This window comes from Microchirus variegatus (genome assembly GCF_963457635.1).
Source record: "Microchirus variegatus genome assembly, chromosome: 16".
Taxonomy (NCBI): Eukaryota; Metazoa; Chordata; class Actinopteri; order Pleuronectiformes; family Soleidae; genus Microchirus; species Microchirus variegatus.
In genome coordinates this window covers 950610-974142 of record NC_139817.1, presented here as the reverse complement: position 1 = coordinate 974142, position 23533 = coordinate 950610, and the positions used below count along the sequence as shown (strand labels likewise).

The 23533-nt window shown below is 42.3% G+C and overlaps 2 protein-coding genes across 2 annotated transcripts in view; one reads left to right on the top strand and one right to left on the bottom strand.

Moving 5' to 3' along the window:
• The window catches only part of LOC310937790 (SLIT-ROBO Rho GTPase-activating protein 1-like), a gene marked incomplete at both ends in the record, with an annotated part of 29479 nt that extends 16297 nt beyond the window's left edge, over positions 1-13182 (top strand). The window contains 13 exons of the mRNA XM_083902149.1: positions 854-938; positions 1029-1056; positions 1159-1192; positions 1267-1327; positions 1996-2073; positions 2165-2299; positions 3152-3257; positions 4873-5097; positions 6321-6400; positions 6645-6849; positions 9170-9310; positions 11167-11503; positions 12748-13182. Of these exons, the coding sequence (XP_083758275.1) occupies positions 854-938; positions 1029-1056; positions 1159-1192; positions 1267-1327; positions 1996-2073; positions 2165-2299; positions 3152-3257; positions 4873-5097; positions 6321-6400; positions 6645-6849; positions 9170-9310; positions 11167-11503; positions 12748-13182 (1950 nt within the window). The remainder of the gene's footprint in view (positions 1-853; positions 939-1028; positions 1057-1158; positions 1193-1266; positions 1328-1995; positions 2074-2164; positions 2300-3151; positions 3258-4872; positions 5098-6320; positions 6401-6644; positions 6850-9169; positions 9311-11166; positions 11504-12747) is intronic.
• A 4857-nt stretch (positions 13183-18039) lies between these two features.
• kics2 (KICSTOR subunit 2) lies at positions 18040-22405 on the bottom strand. Its single transcript, XM_083902147.1, has 3 exons — positions 22049-22405; positions 20762-21053; positions 18040-19006 (listed from the first exon to the last, which is right to left on the bottom strand). Exons 1-3 carry the CDS (start codon positions 22278-22280, stop codon positions 18187-18189), a joined length of 1344 nt encoding a protein of 447 aa, XP_083758273.1. The 5' UTR covers positions 22281-22405; the 3' UTR covers positions 18040-18186.
• Between the last annotated feature and the right edge of the window lie 1128 nt (positions 22406-23533).

The following is a 23533-nucleotide window of genomic DNA, read 5'->3' as shown; positions in this document are numbered from 1 at the left end:
AAATGTCGTTTGATTTAAAGAAATATTTTTTGTCCAAAATTTGACAATTTTTTGGGAAAAAAATTTGGGTAAAAAATATTTGACCAAAACGTCATACTATACTATCTCGTCAAAATTAGACACATTTTCTGAAAAAAAATGTTTTGGTCCGAAATTTGACAAAAACGACATACTATACTATGTCGTCCAAAATATGAAATAAAAATTAAAAAAAAAAAATTTTTGGTCCAAAATTTGACCAAAACGACATACTATACTATGTCGTTCAAAATTAGACACATTTTTTGAAAAAAATATTTTGGTCCGAAATTTGACAAAAACGTCATATTCTACTATGTCGTCCAAAATTTGACACAATTTTCAAAAAAAAAAAATTTAGTCCAAAATTTTACAAAAACAGCATACTACACTATGTCGTCCAAAATATGAAATAAAAAAAAAATTTGGTCCAAAATTTTACAAAAACATCATATTATACTATGTCATCCAAAATGGAAAAAAAATTTAGAAAAAAAAAATTGGTCCGAAATTTGACAAAAACGACAAACTATACTATGTTGTCCAAAATTTGACACATTTTTACAAAAAATAATTTTGTTCTGAAATTCGACAAAAACATCATTCTATACTATGTTGTACAATTAGCAAAGAGTTAGAGATGAATTTGTGTCAAATACAAGTAGAATTGTAAAAAATGTAATAAAACATACAAAAAAACAGTGGAAGGGCGAAGGCACAGTGAGCAGGAAGTAAAAGTATTTGTTTAAAGTCATAATTGTTTTACTAAAATATTGTAAATACATGTAAATTTAAGTTCTACACAAACAGAACTAAATTTTTTCCATTTGCGCAGAAATTCCGTGAGTATCTGGAGGGAAGTATCCTCATCGCCAAACTCCAGGCCAAACACGACATCCTGAAAAAAGCCTTAGCTGAAGGTGAGTCGCGTAAAAAAAAACGCCGTCAAACTCCGACAAACGCCATCATTTGCATTTCCCGCCTTTTTTAAGCTCATTCTCTTGTCGCAGGTTATAAAGCCGAGCTGCTAACGACCAGGTAAACTTTCTATTTCCTCATTTTCACCTCATTAATAATAACTCGAAATACCTTTTATTCTTTTCTTAAAAATCTCAATCTTTTCTTTTCTTCTCGTCTAAGTCGTGGGAGGAAAAACTCCCACAGCAAACACCAGGTACAGTTGAACTTTGAATCACTTTGAATCAAAACTACCGTCACGACATGACTGCACTTTGTTTGTCTGCGCAGGATTCAACCAAAGCCATTCCGTTACTGGTGGAGAGCTGCGTCCGCTACATCAACCTGCACGGTTAGCTTCACTGCATGCTTTTCAAATAAGTACGCTAATGTTTACGAAAAAGTTGGAGAAAGAAATCTGTAAAATGTGTTTGGGACACAAAAAAAAATTGATTGGAGAAGGAGGAAGACAATAGAAATACTAAAACCTCTAAACCCTGAAAACATTGTGAAAAATTTCAAAAAGCTAAAGCGCGAGCTCCTGTAAAACAGCTTTTACACGTTTGTTTTTGTCCTGATGAAACAAACGAGATCTAAGTCGTTAGCGAACTTTAGATGGTAGTAGCAAGTAGGCTGATAAATGTTACATTTGGCTAGCTGTTTCTCTCTGTATCCCGATTGTGCTAAGCTAAGCTAAGTGGCTACATTGTTATAGTTAATGGACAGATATAAACACTGTCATCTTAGTATTTTCTATTTTTTACTGACTTTGTTTCCCGTTTCTCTACTTTTTAAAAATGTGTCTGAACGTGCTAGCATGCTTCAGTCATAGCATAGATGCTAACAATAATGCTAATGCATAAATATTATTTCCTCACACTATTATATAAACACTATATATATATTTATAAAAACAGAACCTTGAGGAAAACTGCTCAAATGAATGTAAATGACAGCGGGCCCGGTCTGGAGCCTTGAGGAACACCACCGCTAACGAGAACTGTGGCGTTCTGTTCCCAGGTCTCCAGCATCAAGGAATATTCCGTGTGTCGGGATCGCAGGTGGAGGTCAACGATATCAAGAACTCCTTTGAAAGAGGTCAGGGGTCAGGGGTCCACTTCAAAAAATCCCCGGGAAACCCGACAGGAAAAAGATCGTCTTTTTAACGATGTTTTTAACTGTGGCTCAGGTAACGACCCGCTGATCGACGAGGAGAGCAACCACGACATCAACTCTGTGGCCGGAGTGTTGAAGCTCTACTTCAGGGGTCTGGAGAACCCGCTGTTTCCCAAAGAGCGATTTAATGACCTCATTTCCTGCGTCCGTGAGTATCAGCGTCCGTTTGCTGCACGTCGTACGTGGTCCTGATACGAGTCCACACCAGACAGAACTCGTCAAAACCCGTTAGTTTGTAAACACACAATTCAGTTTTAGTTAGTGCATATTTTTTATCGTTTATTTCAGTTAACGAAAGTTTTTAATTTTAGTTTTCGTTATTTCGTCAACTATGATGACCTTGTTTTTTATCGACTGCTATCGCTAACAGTGGCTAATACCGGCTAGCCCGGGATACATTTGTGAGACATGTTTGTTTTGCTATTTTCCGACATCTGAATCACAGTTCCGACTTCTGATTAAAGTTAGCATCAACGCCAGGTTAGCTCACTAAGAACAGTTTGTTCTTAGAAAGATCGCAGTTTGTTTATTTACTGGTGAGAAAAGATCGCAGTTTGTTTATTTACTGGTGAGAAAAGATCGCAGTTTGTTTATTTCTTGGTGAGAAAAGATCGCATTTTGTTCATTTACTGGTGAGAAAAGATCGCAGTTTGTTTATTTACTGGTGAGAAAAGATCGCAGTTTGTTTATATTCTGGTATTGGTGAGAAAAGATCGCAGTTTGTTAATTTACCGGTGAGAAAAGATCGCAGTTTGTTTATTTACCGGTGAGAAAAGATCGCAGTTTGTTTATTTACTGGTGAGAAAAGATCGCAGTTTGTTTATTTACTGGTGAGAAAAGATCGCAGTTTGTTTATTTACCGGTGAGAAAAGATCGCAGTTTGTTTATTTACTGGTGAGGAAAGATCGCAGTTTTTAACGTCCAGAACCAGGACCGTGTCTATCTGAAAACACTCGACTCCTCACGTTATCTTTTGTTTTTGTTTGTTTTTTTCCCGCAGGAATCGAGAATCTGTACGATCGAGCTCAGTGCGTACGTAAGATCCTGCTCGGCGTGCCGAGGGCGACGCTGGTGGTGATGCGTTACCTGTTCGCCTTCCTCAACCAGTGAGTTACTTGTTTACGCTAACGCCGCTAATAAACACCGCTAATGCTCCAGTCAGGGTTTGTAAAGAGGTCGTGAGGCTTTTTAAACGATCACAGAGACGATGATTTCAGTCTGTGGAGCGTGAACACAGATCGGCAGCAGCAGTGACGGCCTGATGAAGAGGCGTGGAGTGTGAGTGTGTGTGAGTGTGTGAGTGTGTGTGTGTGATCTGCAGGTGTGAAGTCGCTGTTCACATCACGTCTGTGAAGATTCAGCATCGACCACAGAAAAGGTTTCAGGACCAGGATCTAAAACTGAACAACCACAGTTTTATTTATAACATTTAAATCAATTATTATTAGATTTTTATACATTTATATACAAGTGTTTAAAATATAACGTGTATCATAGGAGAAGATTGTGTCATTTTTCAGCTTCTTAAATGTGAATATTTTCACGTTTCTGTCATTTTTCACTTTCTTAAATGTGAATATTTTCACGTTTCTGTCATTTTTCAGCTTCTTAAATGTGAATATTTTCACGTTTCTGTCATTTTTCAGCTTCTCAAATGTGAATATTTTCACGTTTTTGTCATTTTTCAGCTTCTTAAATGTGAATATTTTCATGTTTCTGTCATTTTTCAGCTTCTTAAATGTGAAAATTTTCACGTTTCTGTCATTTTTCAGCTTCTTAAATGTGAATATTTTCAAGTTTCTGTCATTTTTCAGCTTCTTAAATGTGAACATTTTCACGTTTCTGTCATTTTTCAGCTTCTTAAATGTGAATATTTTCACGTTTCTGTCATTTTTCAGCTTCTTAAATGTGAACATTTTCACGTTTCTGTCATTTTTCAGCTTCTTAAATGTGAATATTTTCACGTTTCTGTCATTTTTCAGCTTCTTAAATGTGAACATTTTCACGTTTCTGTCATTTTTCAGCTTCTTAAATGTGAATATTTTCACGTTTCTGTCATTTTTCAGCTTCTTAAATGTGAAAATTTTCATGTTTCTGTCATTTTTCAGCTTCTTAAATGTGAATATTTTCACGTTTCTGTCATTTTTCAGCTTCTTAAATGTGAACATTTTCACGTTTCTGTCATTTTTCAGCTTCTTAAATGTGAATATTTTCAAGTTTCTGTCATTTTTCAGCTTCTTAAATGTGAACATTTTCACGTTTCTGTCATTTTTCAGCTTCTTAAATGTGAATATTTTCACGTTTCTGTCATTTTTCAGCTTCTTAAATATGAAAATTTTCACGTTTCTGTCATTTTTCAGCTTCTTAAATGTGAATATTTTCACGTTTCTGTCATTTTTCAGCTTCTTAAATGTGAACATTTTCACGTTTCTGTCATTTTTCAGCTTCTTAAATGTGAATATTTTCACGTTTCTGTCATTTTTCAGCTTCTTAAATGTGAACATTTTCACGTTTCTGTCATTTTTCAGCTTCTTAAATGTGAATATTTTCACGTTTCTGTCATTTTTCAGCTTCTTAAATGTGAACATTTTCACGTTTCTGTCATTTTTCAGCTTCTTAAATGTGAATATTTTCACGTTTCTGTCATTTTTCAGCTTCTTAAATGTGAATATTTGCTCCATAAACAAAGACATCGTTAAAATAATCGTCTTTTGTCGTCAGTTTGTCTCAGTACAGCGATGAGAACATGATGGACGCTGGGAACCTCGCCATCGTGTTTGGCCCCACCCTCCTGCCCACGCCGGACTCTCTGGATCAGGTCGCTTGTCAGGCTCACGTTAACGAAGTCGTGAAAACCGTGATTCTGAATCACGACAACATCTTCCCCGACACCAAGGAGCTGCCGGGACCTGTGTACGAGAAATGTATGACGGGAGAGCAGTACTGGTGAGGAAAGATCGCAGTTTTTGAAAATGACTGGTGAGAAAGATGGCAGTTTTTTTTTATTTCCTGGTGAAAAAAGATCGCTTTTTTTTTCCTGATGAGAAAAGATTGCATTTTTTTTTTAAATTTCCTGGTGAGAAAAGATCGCACTTTTTTTTTAATGCCCTGGTGAGAAAAGATCGCAGTTTTTTTTTTTATTTCCTGGTTAGGAAATATCGCAGTTTTTTTTAAAATTTCCTGGTGAGAAAAGATCGCAGTTTTTTTAAATTTCCTGGTTAGAAAAGATCGCAGTTTTTTTTTTATTTCCTGGTTAGAAAAGGTCGGAGTTTTTTTTTTTTAAATTTCCTGGTGAGAAAAGATCGCAGTTTTTTTTTATTTTCTGGTTAGACAAGGTCGCAGTTTTTTTTTTTTTTATTTCCTGGTGAGAAAAGATCGCAGTTTATAAAAAAATTCCTGGTGAGAAAAGATCACAGTTTTTTTAAAATTTTCTGGTTAGAAAAGATCGCAGTTTTTTTTTTTATTTCCTGGTGAGAAAAGATCGCAGTTTTTTTAAAAATTTCCTGGTTAGAAAAGATTGCAGTTTTTTTTTTTATTATTTCCTGGTGAGAAAAGATCGCAGTTTTTTTTTTTTTTTTTTCTGGTGAGAAAAGATCGCAGTTTTTTTTTAAATTTCCTGGTTAGAAAAGATCGCAGTTTTTTTTTTTATTTCCTGGTGAAAAAGATCGCAGTTTTTTTTTTTTAATTCCTGGTGAGAAAAGATCGCAGTTTTTTTTTAATATCCTGGTTAGAAAAGATCGCAGTTTTTTTTTAATATCCTGGTTAGAAAAGATCGCAGTTTTTTTTTAATATCCTGGTTAGAAAAGATCGCAGTTTTTTTTTAAATTTCCTGGTTCGAAAAGATCGCAGTTTTTTTTTCAATTTCCTGGTTCGAAAAGATCGCAGTTTTTTTTAAATTACCTGATGAGTAAAGATCGCAGTTTAAAAAAAAAAAATCTACCAGTGAGAAAAGATCTCAGATTTTTATTTCCTGTTTCCATTGCTGTGATCTCGTTAAATTATCACAAAATTACAGGTGAGGAAACGGGGGAATATCACCAGATAACGTGTGAGGAAGTGTGTGTGTGTGTGTGTGTATGTGAGTGTGTGTGTGTCTGAGAGTGTGTGTGTGCGTCTTTGTTCAAACACTGAATGAATAAACAGAGTCTCCCCCCCCCCCCTCCCCTCAGTGAGAGTCCGTTCAGCGAGCCCGGAGCGCTGGAGGAGGCGGAGCCTGACGCCGGCACTGAAACCCAGACCAGTGAGGAGGGTACGTTTGACCTCTGACCTTCACACACACTCGCCCACGCTGCCGTCCTGCTGTCTCCTGCTGGAGAGAGGTTGCTATGGCAACTGCAGCTCTGTAGACACACACACACACACACACACACCTCTCTCCTCCTCCTCTCCTTCTGTCATCTGAGTTTTTTTTATGTAAATGCTGTGTTGTGATTGGTGGAGCTGGGGGCGGAGCCTCTGACTGACAGGTCCTCCCTCTCTCTCTGTGTCCTCAGAGGGCGAGGCGGTGGAGGCGGTGGCGAGGTTCGACTACGTGGGTCGCTCGGGCCGCGAGCTCTCCTTCAAGAAGGGGGCGTGTCTGCAGCTGTTCCAGCGGGCGTCACATGACTGGTGGGAGGGGCGGCACAACGGGAACCGCGGCCTGGTGCCGCACCAGTACGTCATGGTGAAGGACCGACGCGTGCAGGGCCGCGACGACATGTACGCACACAGACACGCTCACGTCTTTTTAGCTCAGTGTTACGCTGAACCACTCACTCTGCCACACCAAAGCCCTTAGAGAAAACCAGTGATTTTAGCTAACGGGGGACTCTGCTGTCTCGTGTGGTCACTTTGAGTCACTGAAATGAATCCAAATGAAAGATTTTATAAGCCGAATTTTACAAAATAAGACATTGTAAGTTAGTGATGGAGGCAGCAGTGGATCAACAACTCCTGTGAACTCCTGTGTCTCTGTGATGTTAAAATCACTGGTTTACTCTATGGGGTTTGGTGTGGGAGAGTGAGTGGTTTATAAACTTCAGTTTCGTCTTACTTGACCCATTTGTACTGAATAAAATCACCATAAAAACAAGTCTTTGACATCTTAAGAACATCTTGACATCTTTATTTCACTGTTAGACAGACTTTTGCAACAGGAAACTGAAGTTTGTAAACCACTCACTCTCCCACACCAAAGTCCATAGAGAAAACCAGTGATTTTAACATCACAGAGACACTGGAGTTCACAGGAGTTGTTGATCCACTGCTGCCTCCATCACTGAGTTCAAATGTCTTATTAAGTTAATTCGGCTTTTAATAACTACTATAATATTGAACCGATTTACCTCAGTGACACAAAGTCACCACACGAGGCAGCAGTAGACCAGCAGCCAGCTGTGTCCCCACAAGCTGAAATTGTTGATTTTCTCTATGGGGTTTGGTGTGGGAGAGTGAGTGGTTTACAAAATGACAAAAAGTCTATAAAAATATATGGTCGTCTACAATATCTTAAGACCATGTTGACGTCTTTATCTTCACTGTTAGACAGACTTTTCCTTGTGTAAACCACTCACTCTCTCACACCAAAGTCACTCACTCTCCCACACCAAAGTCACTCACTCTCTGACACCAAAGTCACTCACTCTCTGACACCAAAGTCACTCACTCTCCCACACCAAAGTCACTCACTCTCTGACACCAAAGTCACTCACTCTCCCACACCAAAGTCACTCACTCTCTGACACCAAAGTCACTCACTCTCCCACACCAAAGTCACTCACTCTCCCACACCAAAGTCACTCACTCTCCCACACCAAAGTCACTCACTCTCCCACACCAAAGTCACTCACTCTCTCACACCAAAGTCACTCACTCTCCCACACCAAAGTCACTCACTCTCCCTCACCAAAGTCACTCACTCTCCCACACCAAAGTCATTCGCTCTCCCACACCAAAGTCACTCACTCTCCCACACCAAAGTCACTCACTCTCCCTCACCAAAGTCACTCACTCTCCCACACCAAAGTCACTCACTCTCTCACACCAAAGTCACTCACTCTCCCACACCAAAGTCACTCACTCTCCCACACCAAAGTCACTCACTCTCCCGCACCAAAGTCACTCACTCTCTCACACCAAAGTCACTCACTCTCCCACACCAAAGTCACTCATTCTCCCACACCAAAGTCACTCACTCTCTCACACCAAAGTCACTCACTCTCCCACACCAAAGTCACTCACTCTCCCACACCAAAGTCACTCACTCTCCCACACCAAAGTCACTCATTCTCCCACACCAAAGTCACTCACTCTCTCACACCAAAGTCACTCACTCTCCCACACCAAAGTCACTCACTCTCCCACACCAAAGTCACTCACTCTCTCACACCAAAGTCACTCACTCTCCCACACCAAAGTCACTCACTCTCTCACACCAAAGTCACTCACTCTCCCACACCAAAGTCACTCATTCTCCCACACCAAAGTCACTCACTCTCTCACACCAAAGTCACTCACTCTCCCACACCAAAGTCACTCACTCACTCTCCCACACCAAAGTCACTCACTCTCTCACACCAAAGTCACTCACTCTCCCACACCAAAGTCACTCACTCTCCCACACCAAAGTCACTCACTCTCTCACACCAAAGTCACTCACTCTCTCACACCAAAGTCACTCACTCTCCCACACCAAAGTCACTCACTCTCCCACACCAAAGTCACTCACTCTCCCACACCAAAGTCCATAGAGTAAATCAGTGATTTTAACATCACAGCACACAGGAGTTCACAGGAGTTGTTGATCCACTGCTGCCTCCATCACTGACTTATAATGACTGATTTTAGTGAATTCAGCTTTTAAAAACCTTCATTTGGATGTACTTCAGTGACACAAAGTGACCACACGAGGCAGCAGCAGACCAGCAGCTCCTGTGTCCACCGTGAGCTATAATCACTGGTTTTCTCTACGGGCTTTGGTGTGGCAGAGTGAGTGATTGACTGCTCTGATCCAGTCCTTTTGTCTCTGCTGCGTCCTCAGCACTGACTCCATGTCGGACACGCTCAGTCAGAAGGCAGACAGCGACGGCGGCAGCAGCAGCACCGACGACAAGCGGTCGAGGAGCGAACTGAGCTCGCCCACGGACATCAGACCTCCAGAGACCTACAACAGGTCTGTCATGTAAGAGAGAGAAAACACAACAGCAAAACACTTTCTTCTTCTTTTTCTCGCCTCTGAAATGACTGACACAGGTGTTTCCCATGTGACCGCAGACACTTCCTGTTTTAGATTCACAGTCTGACACGTACAGATGATGATGTCAGGAGGTCAGGTGATGTTCTCTGTCAGGGTTGTTATGTAGAGATGGATTTACGTTTAATGTTTATGAATTAAATCTGTCCTGAAAGAGACCTGAACAAGGACCCATTGAAAATATTTGCAAATCTCTTAAGGAATAATTTCAATGAATTTTTGAAATTCTAAAAATTATCCATTTTCCCTGATGCACTTTGACAGTGAGCTGACTTTCTTCTTATAAAAAAAAGTATCTCGGAATGACTTGAAATTTACCGTCATAATAGTCGGCATCGCCCTGAACAAGGATCAGTTGAAAATATTTGCAAATCTCTTAAGGAATAATTTTAATGAATTTTTTTTAATTAAAAAAATGATCCATTTGCCCTGATGCACTTTGACAGTGAGCTGACTTTCTTCTTATAAAAAAAAAAGTATCTCGGAATGACTTGAAATTCACCATCATAATAGTCGGCATCGCCCTGAACAAGGATCAGTTGAAAATATTTGCAAATCTCTTAAGGAATAATTTTAATGAATTTTTTTTAATTAAAAAAATGATCCATTTGCCCTGATGCACTTTGACAGTGAGCTGACTTTCTTCTTATAAAAAAAAAAGTATCTCGGAATGACTTGAAATTCACCATCATAATAGTCGGCATCGCCCTGAACAAGGATCTGTTGAAAATATTTGCAAATCTCTTAAGGAATAATTTTAATGAATTTTTAAAAAAATCATGAAATGATCCATTCGCCCTGATTCACTTTGACAGTGAGCTGAGTTTCTTCAAAAAAATAAAAAGTATCTCGGAATGACTTGAAATTTACGCTCATAATAGTCAGCATCGCCCTGAACAAGGATCTGTTGAAAATATTTGCAAACCTCTTAAGGAATAATTTTAATGAATTTTTTTAATTCATGAAATTATCCATTTGCCCTGATGCACTTTGACAGTGAGCTGAGTTTCTTTAAAAAAAAAAAAAGTATCTCGGAATGACTTGAAATTTACCGTCATAATAGTCGGCATCACCCTGAACAAGGATCAGTTGAAAATATTTGCAAACCTCTTAAGGAATAATTTTCATGAATTTTTGAAAATCATGAAATGATCCATTTGCCCTGATTCACTTTGACAGTGAGCTGAGTTTCTTCAAAAAAACAAAAAGTATCTCGGAATGACTTGAAATTTACGCTCATAATAGTCGGCATCGCCCTGAACCAGGATCTGTTGAAATTATTTGCAAACCTCTTAAGGAATAATTTTAATGAATTTTTTTAATTCATGAAATTATCCATTTGCCCTGATGCACTTTGACAGTGAGCTGAGTTTCTTTAAAAAAAAAAAAAATATCTCGGAATGACTTGAAATTTACCATCATAATAGTCGGCATCGCCCTGATCAAGGATCTGTTGAAAATATTTGCAAACCTCTTAAGGAATAATTTTCATGAATTTTTGAAAATCATGAAATGATCCATTTGCCCTGATGCACTTTGACAGTGAGCTGAGTTTCTTCAAAAAAATAAAAAGTATCTCGGAATGACTTGAAATTTACCATCATAATAGTCGGCATCGCCCTGAACAAGGATCAGTTGAAAATATTTGCAAATCTCTTAAGGAATAATTTTAATGAATTTTTGAACGCACAACGTCACTGTTTCCAAAGTTTTTCCATGTTCCTTCATGGTGTGTGCTAAACCACCCTTTCAAAATAAAAGTCTTCTTGTTATTCCCCACTCAGTCACAGGAGGAAGCGGACCGACGGCCTCTTCCGCCGCCCGCTCGGCCGCTCCAACGACAACCACGGCAACGGCGGCGCGATGGAGCGTAGCTCGCCGCCGGTGACCGGACACTTCAGCCCCAGGGAGCTGCTGCTGGGGCGGGGCCAGGGCCTGACTCCGCCCCTCGACAGCCCCGAACGCCGGCGCCGCTCCGCCGCTGCCGTGACCATGACGGTGAGCCGCCACGACTCGCTGCGGCGGCCGGAGGACACGCCCATACGGCGCTCCAGCAGCGGGCAGCACGGCTTCAGCGACTCGCTGCGGTCCAGAGCGCTGGACCCTGACGCGCTAGCACAGGTACGCTGCCCCGTCTCACTGCCACCGTCACTGGAACTCATTCGATGTCCACCAGGGAAAAAGTTTGCAAGTTCTGATGTTCGATGCTAACGCATCCTGGAACTGCGTGACTGAGCGATCGACGTGTCTCCGTGTCTTTGCGATTGTCTTTCTCTAAAACCTGGTCCTGGTTCTGGTTCTGCTGTTAGCATCAGTGTTCTTATATAAGCTCAATCGAATATAATCCGAAGTTTTGACCAGGAAGCTAGCAGCAGATGTTCTGGAAAATGTCGGGATTGATTTTCGTGTTATTACATTAGCTCAATCGAACGGTATCTGACGTAAGTTTTGACCTGGGAGCTAGCAGTAGAAGTTCAGAAGTTTTTACCAGGAAGCTAGCAGCAGATGTTCTGGAAAATGTCGGGATTGACGTTCGTGTGCTTACATAAGCTCAATCGAACATTAGCCGACGTAGTTTTGACTCGGGAGCTAGCAGTAGAAGTTCAGAAGTTTTTACCAGGAAGCTAGCAGCAGATGTTCTGGAAAATGTCGGGATTGACGTTCGTGTGCTTACATAAGCTCAATCGAACATTAGCCGACGTAGTTTTGACTCGGGAGCTAGCAGTAGAAGTTCGTAGATGTTCTGGAAGATGTCAGAGTTAGCTTTAGCGCTCTTACATAAGCTCATTCATTCGGTATCCACCCGGAAAAAGTTTGCAAGTTCTGATGTTCGATGCTAACGCGTCCTGGAACTGCGTGACTGAGCGATCGTCGCGTCTCTTTGCGATTGTCTTTCTCTAAAACCTGTTCTTGGTTCTGGTTCTGCTGTTAGCATCAGCGTTCTTATATAAGCTCAATCGAATATAATGCAAAGTTTTGACCAGGAAGCTAGCAGCAGATGTTCTGGAAAATGTCGGGATTGATTTTCGTGTTATTACATAAGCTCAATCGAACGGTATCCGACGTACGTTTTGACTCGGGAGCTAGCAGTAGAAGTTCGTAGAAGTTCTGGAAAATGTCAGAGTTAGCTTTAGCGCTCTTACATACGCTCAGTTAGCAGTAGAAGTTCTAGAAAATGTCGGGGGTTGACTTTCGCGTTCTTACATAAGCTCATTCAGTCGGTGTCCACCAGGGAAGAAGTTTTCGAGTTCTGATGTTCGATGCTAACGCGACCTGGAACTGCGTGACTGAGCGTTCGTCGCGTCTCTTTGCGATTGTCTTTCTCTAAAAACCCGGCGCTGGTTCTGGTTCTGGTTCTGCTGCAGGACATCGAGGAGACGGTGACCGTGGCCCTCGGCGAGCTGCGGCAGCTGGAGCGCCAGGGCTGTCGGCCGGCGCCCGACGTGGTGCTGGACACTCTGGAGCAGATGAAGAACGGCCCGCCCACCGCCTGCTCCTCCGAGTCTCCCAGCCCCCACAGCACCCCCAGCACCCCGGGGACGCCGGGCACCCCGGGGACCCCCGGCACCCCGAGCCCCCTCAGTCCTCTGAGCCCCATGAGCCCGCTACCCGGACCTCCGCCGGGACCGCCCAGACCCGCCAATCCTTCCCCCGATGCTCTGGGCTCCTTCAAGCCGGTGGCGGCCGCCCGCATCGGGGCCCCGCTGAGGCCCCCGGCCCTCAGGCCCAAACCCGTGGTCCCTCCTAAGAGCAGCACCCCGCCTCTGCCGCCACCGCTGGACAAATCCTGCACCATGTGAGCCAAACCGGGCCGATACCAGGCCAAATCAGGCCTAACCCGGGCCAAAACTGGGCCAGAAGAGGAGATCAGGGTTAATGTTTCTAATCGACTAACATGAGGGTAGAAGCGCTAGCAAAGAGCAGAGAGGTTTTAATGTAGTTAAAATAAAAATATAATCTATGACATGACCTATGATATGATATGCCATGATATTTATGTGTCGTCAGGTGGGTGTGGTCTCTGTAGGTGTGTAGGAGTTTTCTTTCTCCATGTATCCAAGCATTTATCAAAGGTTTACTGCGGAGGAGGAGGCGGAGCTTACCGTCCCGGGGGGTGTTGGGGGGGGCAGGGTGGGGGCGGGGCAAGTGAGTGTAGTGCAGCTCCAGTAAAAATGTAGTTTCAGTGACGTGAATGTTGTCATGACGATAGGGGGAGGAGCCTGTCAGCGATGGAAAAAAAAAAGAAGAAGAAGTAAAAAAAAAAAAAAAAGGCTGCTGTTTTTTCGTAGAAAGTGTCGCGATCATCGGCTGTTTTCTGTAACCACGACGACGACGACGACGACGATACATCGGAGTGAAGGAAAAACTGGTTCAACGACGTTTTTGTGACTAATTTATTGCATTTTTTTTACTCAGTTCCGCTGCTAAGTTCACGTTTCACCTCAAACTGCGAAGAAGACGATGATGAAGATGCCTCCTGAGGTCGTCGGCGACACCAAAACCTACGAATGTTTCCACTGTTTTAAACGACTGTTCAGCCATTTATTGAATGTTCGGTGGGGCGGGGCCACCGCGGCCGCCGCCCACCACACCTTTTTTAAAAGCCTTCTTATGTTTGTCGACGGGGAAACCCGATTTAAAAAAAAACAAAAAAAAAAAAACGTGCCAGGACCGGAGCTTCAAACAGGGTGTGATTGTTGACGTAGCGCTGGTGATCGTACGATTTTTCTCCTTTGTTTGTGTGCGAGTGTGTTTTTCAGACATGACGTACGAATAACGTTCGGAGATCGTCCGCAACGAGAAAAACCTCCACAACGTCCAAGATGAAGGATTATCGCAGTGGGGGTTTTCCCCCGAAAGTTTAAGGTACGTTCGCACCAGACACACGCGATTAGTTAGTTTCCGAAGTTACTCGCGTTTTGCCCCGCCCACTGAAACGGAGGCGGGACTTTGGAAGAATCAAAACACAAATTGCCTTTTGCGAACTTATGCTCTGACTTATGCGACATTTGGGTTTTACACGTTTTCTTTGTTAGCGTCGGAGCTCCTTTGCGTAAAGACTTTTTTGCGTTTTCACGTGCTTTTGCGCCCGTTTGTGCCAAAGACAGTTTGTCAGTTGAAAAAAAAAAGATGCTGCTCTTCCACGTTAGCTGGAGCTAAGTCGCGTGTCGCCAAACGACTGGTCGATCAAATCACGCTTACGTGAAATAATGTTGGACGGACGATGGACCCCAACGCAGCATAAGTTCTGGAAAATGTCGGCGTTGACTTTCGTGTTCTTACAGAATCTCAGTCAAACATTATCCGACGTAAGTTTTGACTTGGGAGCTAGCAGTAGAAGTTCGGGAAACATAATCCGAAGTTTTGAACAGGAAGCTAGCAGCAGACGTTCTGGAAAATGTCGGGGTTGACTTTCCCGCGTTCCTACATAAGCGCAATTTAACATTATCCAATGTAGGTTTTGACTCGGGAGCTAGCAGTAGAAGTTTGTAAAAGTTCTGTAAAATGTCGAAGTTAGCTTTAGCACTCTTACATAAGCTCAGTTAGCAGGAGAATTTCTGGAAAATGTCGGAGTTAGCTTTAGCGTTCTTACATAAGCTCAGTCGAACATTATCCAAAGTTTTGACCAGGAAGCTAGCAGTAGAAGGTCTGGAAAATTTCGGAGTTAGCTTTAGCGTTCTTACATGAGCTCAGTTAGCTGGAGAAGTTCTGGAAAATGTTGGGATTGACTTTTCACGTTTTTACAGAAGCTCAATCGAACATAATCCGAAGTTTTCACCAGGAAGCTAGCAGCAGAAGTCCTGGAAAATGGCGGAGTTAGCTTTAGCGTTCTTACATAAGCTCAGTTAGCAGGAGACCTTCTGAAAAATGTCGGAGTTGACTTTCTTACATAAGTTTAATCGAATATAATCCAAACTTTTGTCCAGGAAGCTAGCAGGAGAAGTTCTCGAAAATGTCAGTATTGGCGTATTAGCGGATATTTGTATTGTCTAACGCAGCCTCTCTGGACGATCTCCTGGGAATTGTCCGAATTCCCGGTTCATGTCTGAAAACTGTGTGTGTGTGTGTGTGTGTGTGTGTGTGTGCTGCTCCCTCAGTGATAGACGACAGATTATTCACGTCTGCGTGAACACAAGGAGATGCAGGTGTGTGTGAGCGCAAAACAAAGCATGCTAATGTACGCGCTAATGTGCGCGCGCCTCTGTGTGTGTGTGTGTGTGTGTGTGTGTGAGTGAAAACACGAGTTGACCTGCTTGTTCCACTAAAGTCACGCGTTAACCTTAAGTTCACAATAAGCTAACAGGGTGAGGCCGAGTGTGTCGACGCCCAAACAAACAAAAACACTTGAACAGCACAGTGAATGTGGCTCTGTGTGTGTGTCTGTCCGGGCCGAAGATGATGATGATGATGATGATGAGTGTGTGAGCGCGACGACGCACATCCGTGTGTGTGTGTGTGTGTGTGTGTTCTTGTACTTGAGGCATACTGAGGACCAGTGAGGGGTTTTTAACCAACAAAGTGAGGTCATTTTTACAAAGTGACGACATTTTGTCCGGTCCTCGCTTTGTTTTCATTGAAATCACTTCCTTAGGTTGTAAACATGCTATACTCTGTTTTTAACAAAAAAAAACACTTTTCCAGCCCTGGTGTTTCACACACGTTTTGCTCTGAGGCTCCACCTGCAGACATGTTATGGTACTGCACCCAGTAGTTCTTTAAAGATACCGTTCATGAAGTAGATATTTGTAATTGTGTTGATTTATAAAGTGGAAATGCTGGTCCTCACTTTGTCAGCGCTTTTACCCGGTCCTCAGTATGTAGCAAGTACAAGAACATGTGTGTGTGTGTTCTTGTACTTGGGGCACACTGAGGACCAGTGAGGGGTTTTTAACCAACAAAGTGAGGTCATTTTTACCAAGTGAGGACATTTCGGCCGGTCCTCACTTTGTTTTCATTGAAAACACTTCCTTATGTTGTAAACATGCTATAATCTGTTTTTAACAGAGGTCCTCATTTTAGTACAAAAAAAACGTTTTTGTTCGTTTGGCTCTGGGGCTCCACCTGCAGACATGTTATGGTACTGCACCCAGTAGTTCTTTATAGATGTCATTCACGAAGTAGATATTTGTAATTGTGTTGATTTATGAAGTGGAAATGCTGGTCCTCGCTTTGTCAGCGCGTTTACCCGGTCCTCAGTATGCAGCAAGTACAAGAATGTGTGTGTGTGTGTGTGTGAAAGTGCCTTTTTTTTTAAAGCCGTTGTGAATCCACTCACGCATGTCCCTGAGCGAAGAGCAGCAGCGCTCCCAACGAAAGTGTGTTCTCCCGTAGATTTAGCCGCTCATAGCGACTCTTAGCATTAAACCCATTGTGACATTGCACTTTGATGTATAGGACTGTGTACTTTGGCATGTAGCATCATAACACGTTGGTGCATTTTAAAAACGCGACGCGGCGGAGGTTCCATTTGTTTGAATGTGTTTGATAACGGAATTTTTTTTTTTTTTTTTTTTTTCCCCTTTTGTCCGTCAGTGTTGCCGTGTTTGAAAAAGAAAAAAAAAAGAAAACCTCCTGCAGACGAGCTCATATTAGCCAAACTGGATTGTATCAATGTGTTTATGTATTTATATTATAAATAAACCTGAATAACTTTAGCGGCGGGAGTCGTCAGCCGATCCAAGCAAACGAAAAGCGTCACTGAATGTTTTTGTTCGCAAAGTCAATAAAGAAAAAAGAGAAAAACCCTCCTGTGTGTTCTGTACGACAGCGAGATTCTGATCGTGAACTCGGCTAATCGCAATCTAGAGAAAATCAGTGATTTGCTGGTCAACTGCTGCCTCGTGTGGTCACTTTGTGTCACTAAAGTAACTCAAATATAGGATTTTCAAAAGCCGAATTGACAAAATCAGTCATTGTGAGTTAGTGATGGAGGCAGCAGTGGATCAACAACTCCTGTGAACTCTGTGATGTTAAAATCACTGGTTTTCTCTATGGACTTTGGTGTGGGAGAGTGAGTGGTTTACAAAGTTTAGTTTCCTGTTGTTAAAGTCTGTGTAACAGTGAGATAAAGACGTGAACATGTTCTTAAGACGTCGTAGACTTAAACTGACTTAGATTTTATTTCATATATTTCCTCTAAGAGGCTGAAAACTGAAGTTTCTAAACCACTCACTCTCCCACACCAAAGTCACTCACTCTCACACACCAAAGTCACTCACTCTCCCACACCAAAGTCCATAGAGAAAACCAGTGATTTTAACATCACAGAGACACAGGAGTTCACAGGAGTTGTTGATCCACTGCTGCCTCCATCACTAACTTCACATGTCTTATTTTGTCAATTCTGCTTTTTAAAAATCCTATATTTGATGTACTTTAGTGACACAAAGTGACCACACGAGGCAGCAGAGGACCAGCAGCTCCTGTGTCCCTGTGAGCTAAAATCTCTGATTTTCTCTATGGGCTTTGGTGTGGGAGAGTGAGCGGTTTAAAGTCTGTTTAACACTTGTTCTCAAAGATGTCTCAAACTTAAAAACGGAGCGACGTAAACATGAGTCGGGTTTGAGGCAACGACGAGGAAAAACTTTATTTAAACCATGAATAAACTTTTTAAAAGTAAGTCGTAAACACGTTAAAACAGACGTTAGTGCAAAAAAGAAAGAGAATTAAAAACAGTCATTGGTTTTAAAACAAAGGCTCCGACACGCTGACGGAAATTAAAAAAAAAAAAAAAATCACTTTGGTCTGGAACACATTTGGCAAAGTGGATCGGCTGGAAAAGACAGTCTCCGGGGTTCTGGTTCTCAGCCCTTCGAGCCCGGCTTGAGCGTGCTGAAGGGTTTGGAGTTCCTCAGCGAGCCCGAGATCTCCTGCAGGAACCCCGTGATGTGCAGGTCCTTCTCCGACTTCTTGCCGTCGAAGATGACGACCAGCGTGAAGTGCGGCTCGGGCCGCGTCAGGTAGTACGTGCTCTGCACCTTGTCGTCGTAGAAGTGCACCACCTTGTCCAGGGCGTTGAGCTCGGCGCCGCGGTCGCCCATCATCATGATGACGTTGGGCCAGTGCGTGAGCGGCCGCTCGCCGGACGGCAGCGACACCACGGCGGGGAACTGCTCCACGCCCTTGGGCGCCTCGCGGTACAGGTGCGGGTGGTGGTAGCCGTGGCCCTGGAAGCTCTCCGAGCCGCGGTTGTCGAACACCAGCGACACGTTGCTGGCGTCGTGCTTGCGTATGAAGGAGCAGATCTTGCCGTGGTAGTCGGGCGCCGTGCGCGCCGTCAGCGCCTTCATGTCGGCCGGCGCCGCCTGTCGGCCCAGCGCCTCGTGGAAGTAGAAGCTGAACTTGGCGAGCAGCGCCGCCTGGAAGCGCTGCAGCCACAGGTACAGGTGCGGCGGCTGCACGGCCTTCTGCGACTGGCCGCCGAACAGGTTCTTGCGCATCTCCTTCTGCCGCTGGAAGAGCTGACCCCACGCCGCCAGCTTGGTGTTGGCGCCGTGGAGGCTGAGCAGAGCCGACAGGAAGTGCCACTCGGACACCTGCGCCTGGCAGCGCAGCAGCTGCGTGACCACGTCCACTTCGGTCTGGAAACTTTCCTCCACGCGACCCAGGATCGGGTGATGGATCCTGAAGAAGACGCAAAGGCGAGGTGAGTGTGAGACACAGAGACTGTTTCGTTATTCTATTATTAAACACCTGGACGATAAAATCTACGTCTTTATCTCACTGTGAGACAGACTTTTGTAAATCACTCACTCTCCCACACCAAAGCCCATAGAGAAAACCAGTGTTTTTAGCTCACAGGGACACAGGAGCAGCTGGTCCTCTGCTGCCTCGTGTGGTCACTTTGTGTCACTAAAGTAAATCCAAATGAAGGTTTTTAAAAGCCGAATTGAAGAAATCAGTCATTGTAAGTTAGTGATGGAGGCAGCAGTGGATCAACAACTCCTGTGAACTCCTGTGTCTCTGTGATGTTAAAATCACTGGTTTACTCGATGGACTTTGGTGTGGGAGAGTGAGTGGTTTAAGAAACTTCAGTTTCCTGTTGTTAAAGTCTGTCTAACAGTGAAGATAAAGACGTGAACGTGTTCTTAAAGACGTCGTAGACTTAAATTGATGTAGATTTTATCAGGTTAGTCTTTTTTAAGTGTTTTTTTTCCATGCAAACAAAGGCAGAGACGGTGAATGACCTACTTTATAGAGAGCTGACACACACACACACACACACAGTGGACAGTTAAATCAGCAGGACTCTGTCGTCTCTGGGGGAAACTCATAGCGGTGGATTTGCTGCAGGAAGCAGAAAAACGCTCTTCGTCTTAACCTCAAAGTGTCACTCGCTGCTTTAATTTGGTTTTTTTTCCCCCGTTTTATGATCCACATTTAACTGTTTTAGAGACTTTATCGCGTTCAGCTGCACTGACGCCGTCCACAGACACTGACGCCAAAAAAAATGTCCAACAATTCATCAAAGTACCAAAACTGGTTCTTCTTCTTTGGATTTTTATTCAAAATTATATTTTTTTTTTTATTGTTTTGTGTAAAAGGAGACTTCTTATTTCTTGTAAATTGATCGTCAGATATTTTCGGCAAATCACCGGACGTTTCCAGAACATTCTCAAAGATATTGCCCGATTTAAAAATCCATATTACTGCAGAATGTTGGATAATTATCATTATAAATTAATTATGTTTGTTTAGAGTTATTCAAATATCAGATAAAAAAAAAACAGAAAAGAAAATGACACTACTTCATGCCTCCTGGTGGTGGCGCTCAACTCAATTCAGGCTAACCTGCAGCAGAAGTCGACAGCGAGATACGCTGCGTTCTATTTACATCGGAACTGGGAGCGACGCCATCCGAGTTTATAATCGCGTGAACCCGGGACGAGAAGTCGTAAAAACGCAAACTTATCTCGGGATAGCAACTGTTAGCGATAACGGAAAAGATCGCTCTAGCGTGACATTTTTTACGCGCAAAAACAACGACGTAGCTACGTTTAAAAATTCAAACAAAACCACGCGATTTACTCGGAAACAAAACGTAGCAGCGTTTTTGTGCTCGCGGCCATTTTAGAATCCTACGAGTTTGCTCCGAGTCGGAAATCAGAAGAAATTCCGAGTTCCAACTCCAAACGGAACACGCAGTTGCTGATGGCAAAATATCGCAATGTACCGTAATCGGTTATCGCAGAATCACACTCTCGTGATATTATCGTTAAGTTCACCGCACTCCAGCTAACGCAAACATATCTCAGGCAACAAGGGAAAAGATCGTAGCAAGATGTCTTAAACAGTTCTATGTTTACGACTTATTTCCTGCGACGCTAATGCGACGGCAATGTCCTAAAAACACGTGAATAAATACATGGACAAACTGACTTGGAGCTGTACTTCTGCAGCACGGCCTCCAGGGCGGCGATCAGCTCGTCGGAGTTGACGTTCTTCTGGCTCCCCAGCGAGTGCATCTTCTCGTACAGGTCGGCCATCTCCATGCGCGCCTGCGTGAAGTGGCACAGCTGCTCCGACAGGTGCGACAGCAGGTCCTCCAGGTACGAGGAGGCGGAGCCTGGCTGGCCGTGGCGTCCCGCCGTCGCCACCTTCCGCAGCTCGTTGTAGAGCGAGGTGTAGATGGTGCGGATGGAGTCTTTACGGCTGAAGAACGACTGACCTCCTGCACACACACACACACAAGCTGCTTTCAGGTGCTACACTGACATCTGCTGGACACAACGCTGTACTGCACGTCACTTTATTAGGAACACAAACCAGCCAGTGAATATTTTCATGTTTCTGTCATTTTTCAGCTTCTTAAATGTGAATATTTTCGTGTTTCTGTCATTTTTCAGCTTCTTAAATGTGAATATTTTCACGTTTCTGTCATTTTTCAGCTTCTTAAATGTGAACATTTTCACGTTTCTGTCATTTTTCAGCTTCTTAAATGTGAACATTTTCACGTTTCTGTCATTTTTCAGCTTCTTAAATGTGAACATTTTCACGTTTCTGTCATTTTTCAGCTTCTTAAATGTGAACATTTTCACGTTTCTGTCATTTTTCAGCTTCTTAAATGTGAACATTTTCGCGTTTCTGTCATTTTTCAGCTTCTTAAATGTGAATATTTTCACGTTTCTGTCATTTTTCAGCTTCTTAAATGTGAATATTTTCGCGTTTCTGTCATTTTTCAGCTTCTTAAATGTGAATATTTTCGCGTTTCTGTCATTTTTCAGCTTCTTAAATGTGAATATTTTCACGCTTCTGTCATTTTTCAGCTTCTTAAATGTGAATATTTTCACGTTTCTGTCATTTTTCAGCTTCTTAAATGTGAATATTTTCACGTTTCTGTCATTTTTCAGCTTCTTAAATGTGAACATTTTCACGTTTCTGTCATTTTTCAGCTTCTTAAATGTGAACATTTTCACGTTTCTGTCATTTTTCAGCTTCTTAAATGTGAATATTTTCACGTTTCTGTCATTTTTCAGCTTCTTAAATGTGAATATTTTCACGTTTCTGTCATTTTTCAGCTTCTTAAATGTGAATATTTTCACGTTTCTGTCATTTTTCAGCTTCTTAAATGTGAATATTTTCATGTTTCTGTCATTTTTCAGCATCATATATATATATGTATATATATATTTATATATATAGTCGTATCTACATAAACATCGTTACCCATCTTCTGTCCCAGGAAGGTCATGTGGTGATACGCCTTCTCTGCGGCGGACAGGTGAGCCAGAGCGGTGAGCAGCGCGGCCCACATCGCTCCGGCACTTTTACTGTTGTCCTTCTCCTTCTCCACATAATCTTTCGCCCGGTCGAACGAGAACAGACCGACCTGAGTGAAGAAGCTCTCCAGAATGGCTCTCTCCCGGGGAACCGGCCGCAGCTCCTCCGCCTCCGTCATGACTCACCGAGGCTCCGGCGGAGCTAACGGAGCTAACGAGCTAACTGACAAGTGTCAGCGCCGACAAAGAAGCACGTCCCGGTAATAAATCATCGCTATTCCAACCCAAACTGACTGAAACTATTGATAAACTGCAACACGCCACATCAACTAATGTAATCATTTGAATAAAAAGACAATATATTTTTATTAAAACTCGTCTACATCAAGCTAAGTGGCTAACCGCCTGACGCCATTTTGACTCCGCAGGATGTACACAATACGGCGAGCCGAGAGGGACAAAATAAACGCGTTTGACAAACTGCGGTTGACTAGAATGAACAAGTAAGTGTTTAATTATTATTATTATTATTTAGGGATTTTAATACGTAAATGTGTTTTTTTAAACCAAATAATGAAGCTATAAAATTATGTTTTACTGTCTACAAAAGAGAATAGTAATAGTAATCGTACATTTTGGACACTACAATAAAATCATAATGCATTAAAACATAGAATAATTAAAGATATGTAAAACAATGTTTAAAGAAAATTAAGATACAAATAATATGTAAATGGAATAAGGTGAATCATTTCATTTCATTTACACATTAATGTTACACTTTTTTACAAATATTAACACATAATGACAGAGTGAGAGTCATATTTCTACAAATGTGACTTATCCACACACACATTTACACATTAATGTACATTTTTTACAAGCAATGGTGTACATTTACACATGCAAATACACATTCACACATTTAAAAAAAAATGGAATTAAAAATGTGTCAATAAATAAATATATTTATATTTAATTTTTGATTCTATTTTATTTCTGTCTGTTTTGAACACACACACACACACACATATATACATTTTGCACCATGCACTGTTATTTTGAAACGCCTTTATTTTCTCAGACTGTTGGACTTTTTTTTTTCTATACTTCTAGCGCCCCCTCCTGACCAGACCATGAGTGTGTGTTGGCCCTCAGGTTATTTGATTTGAAGGCCTTGTGTCAAACGCATAATCATAAAGAGTCCAGTGTGAAATGTAGGTCATTCTTAATGATGACACTTCCCATGAGTCTTTGCTGCATGAATGTTATCAATAATATCTCTGTCTGTCTGTCTGTCTGTCTGTCTGTCTGTCTCTCTTCTGGGCGGAGCTTAGCTTCCTTTAAAAAGTGTCACCAGCCTGGAGATGAACAGAAACCAGATCGACCGTCATCCTCCAGACCAGAACCACAATCTGATTCCCTCCTCTGC

Coding starts and splice junctions, on each gene's coding strand:
- kics2 (XM_083902147.1), bottom strand. CDS start 22,280: ATGACGGAGGCGGAGGAGCTGCGGCCGGTTCCCCGGGAGAGAGCCATT. Junction 21,054..22,048: donor CTTCCTGGGACAGAAGATGG/GTAACGATGTTT, acceptor GTGTGTGTGCAG/GAGGTCAGTCGTTCTTCAGC. Junction 19,007..20,761: donor CTGCAGAAGTACAGCTCCAA/GTCAGTTTGTCC, acceptor CGTCTTCTTCAG/GATCCATCACCCGATCCTGG.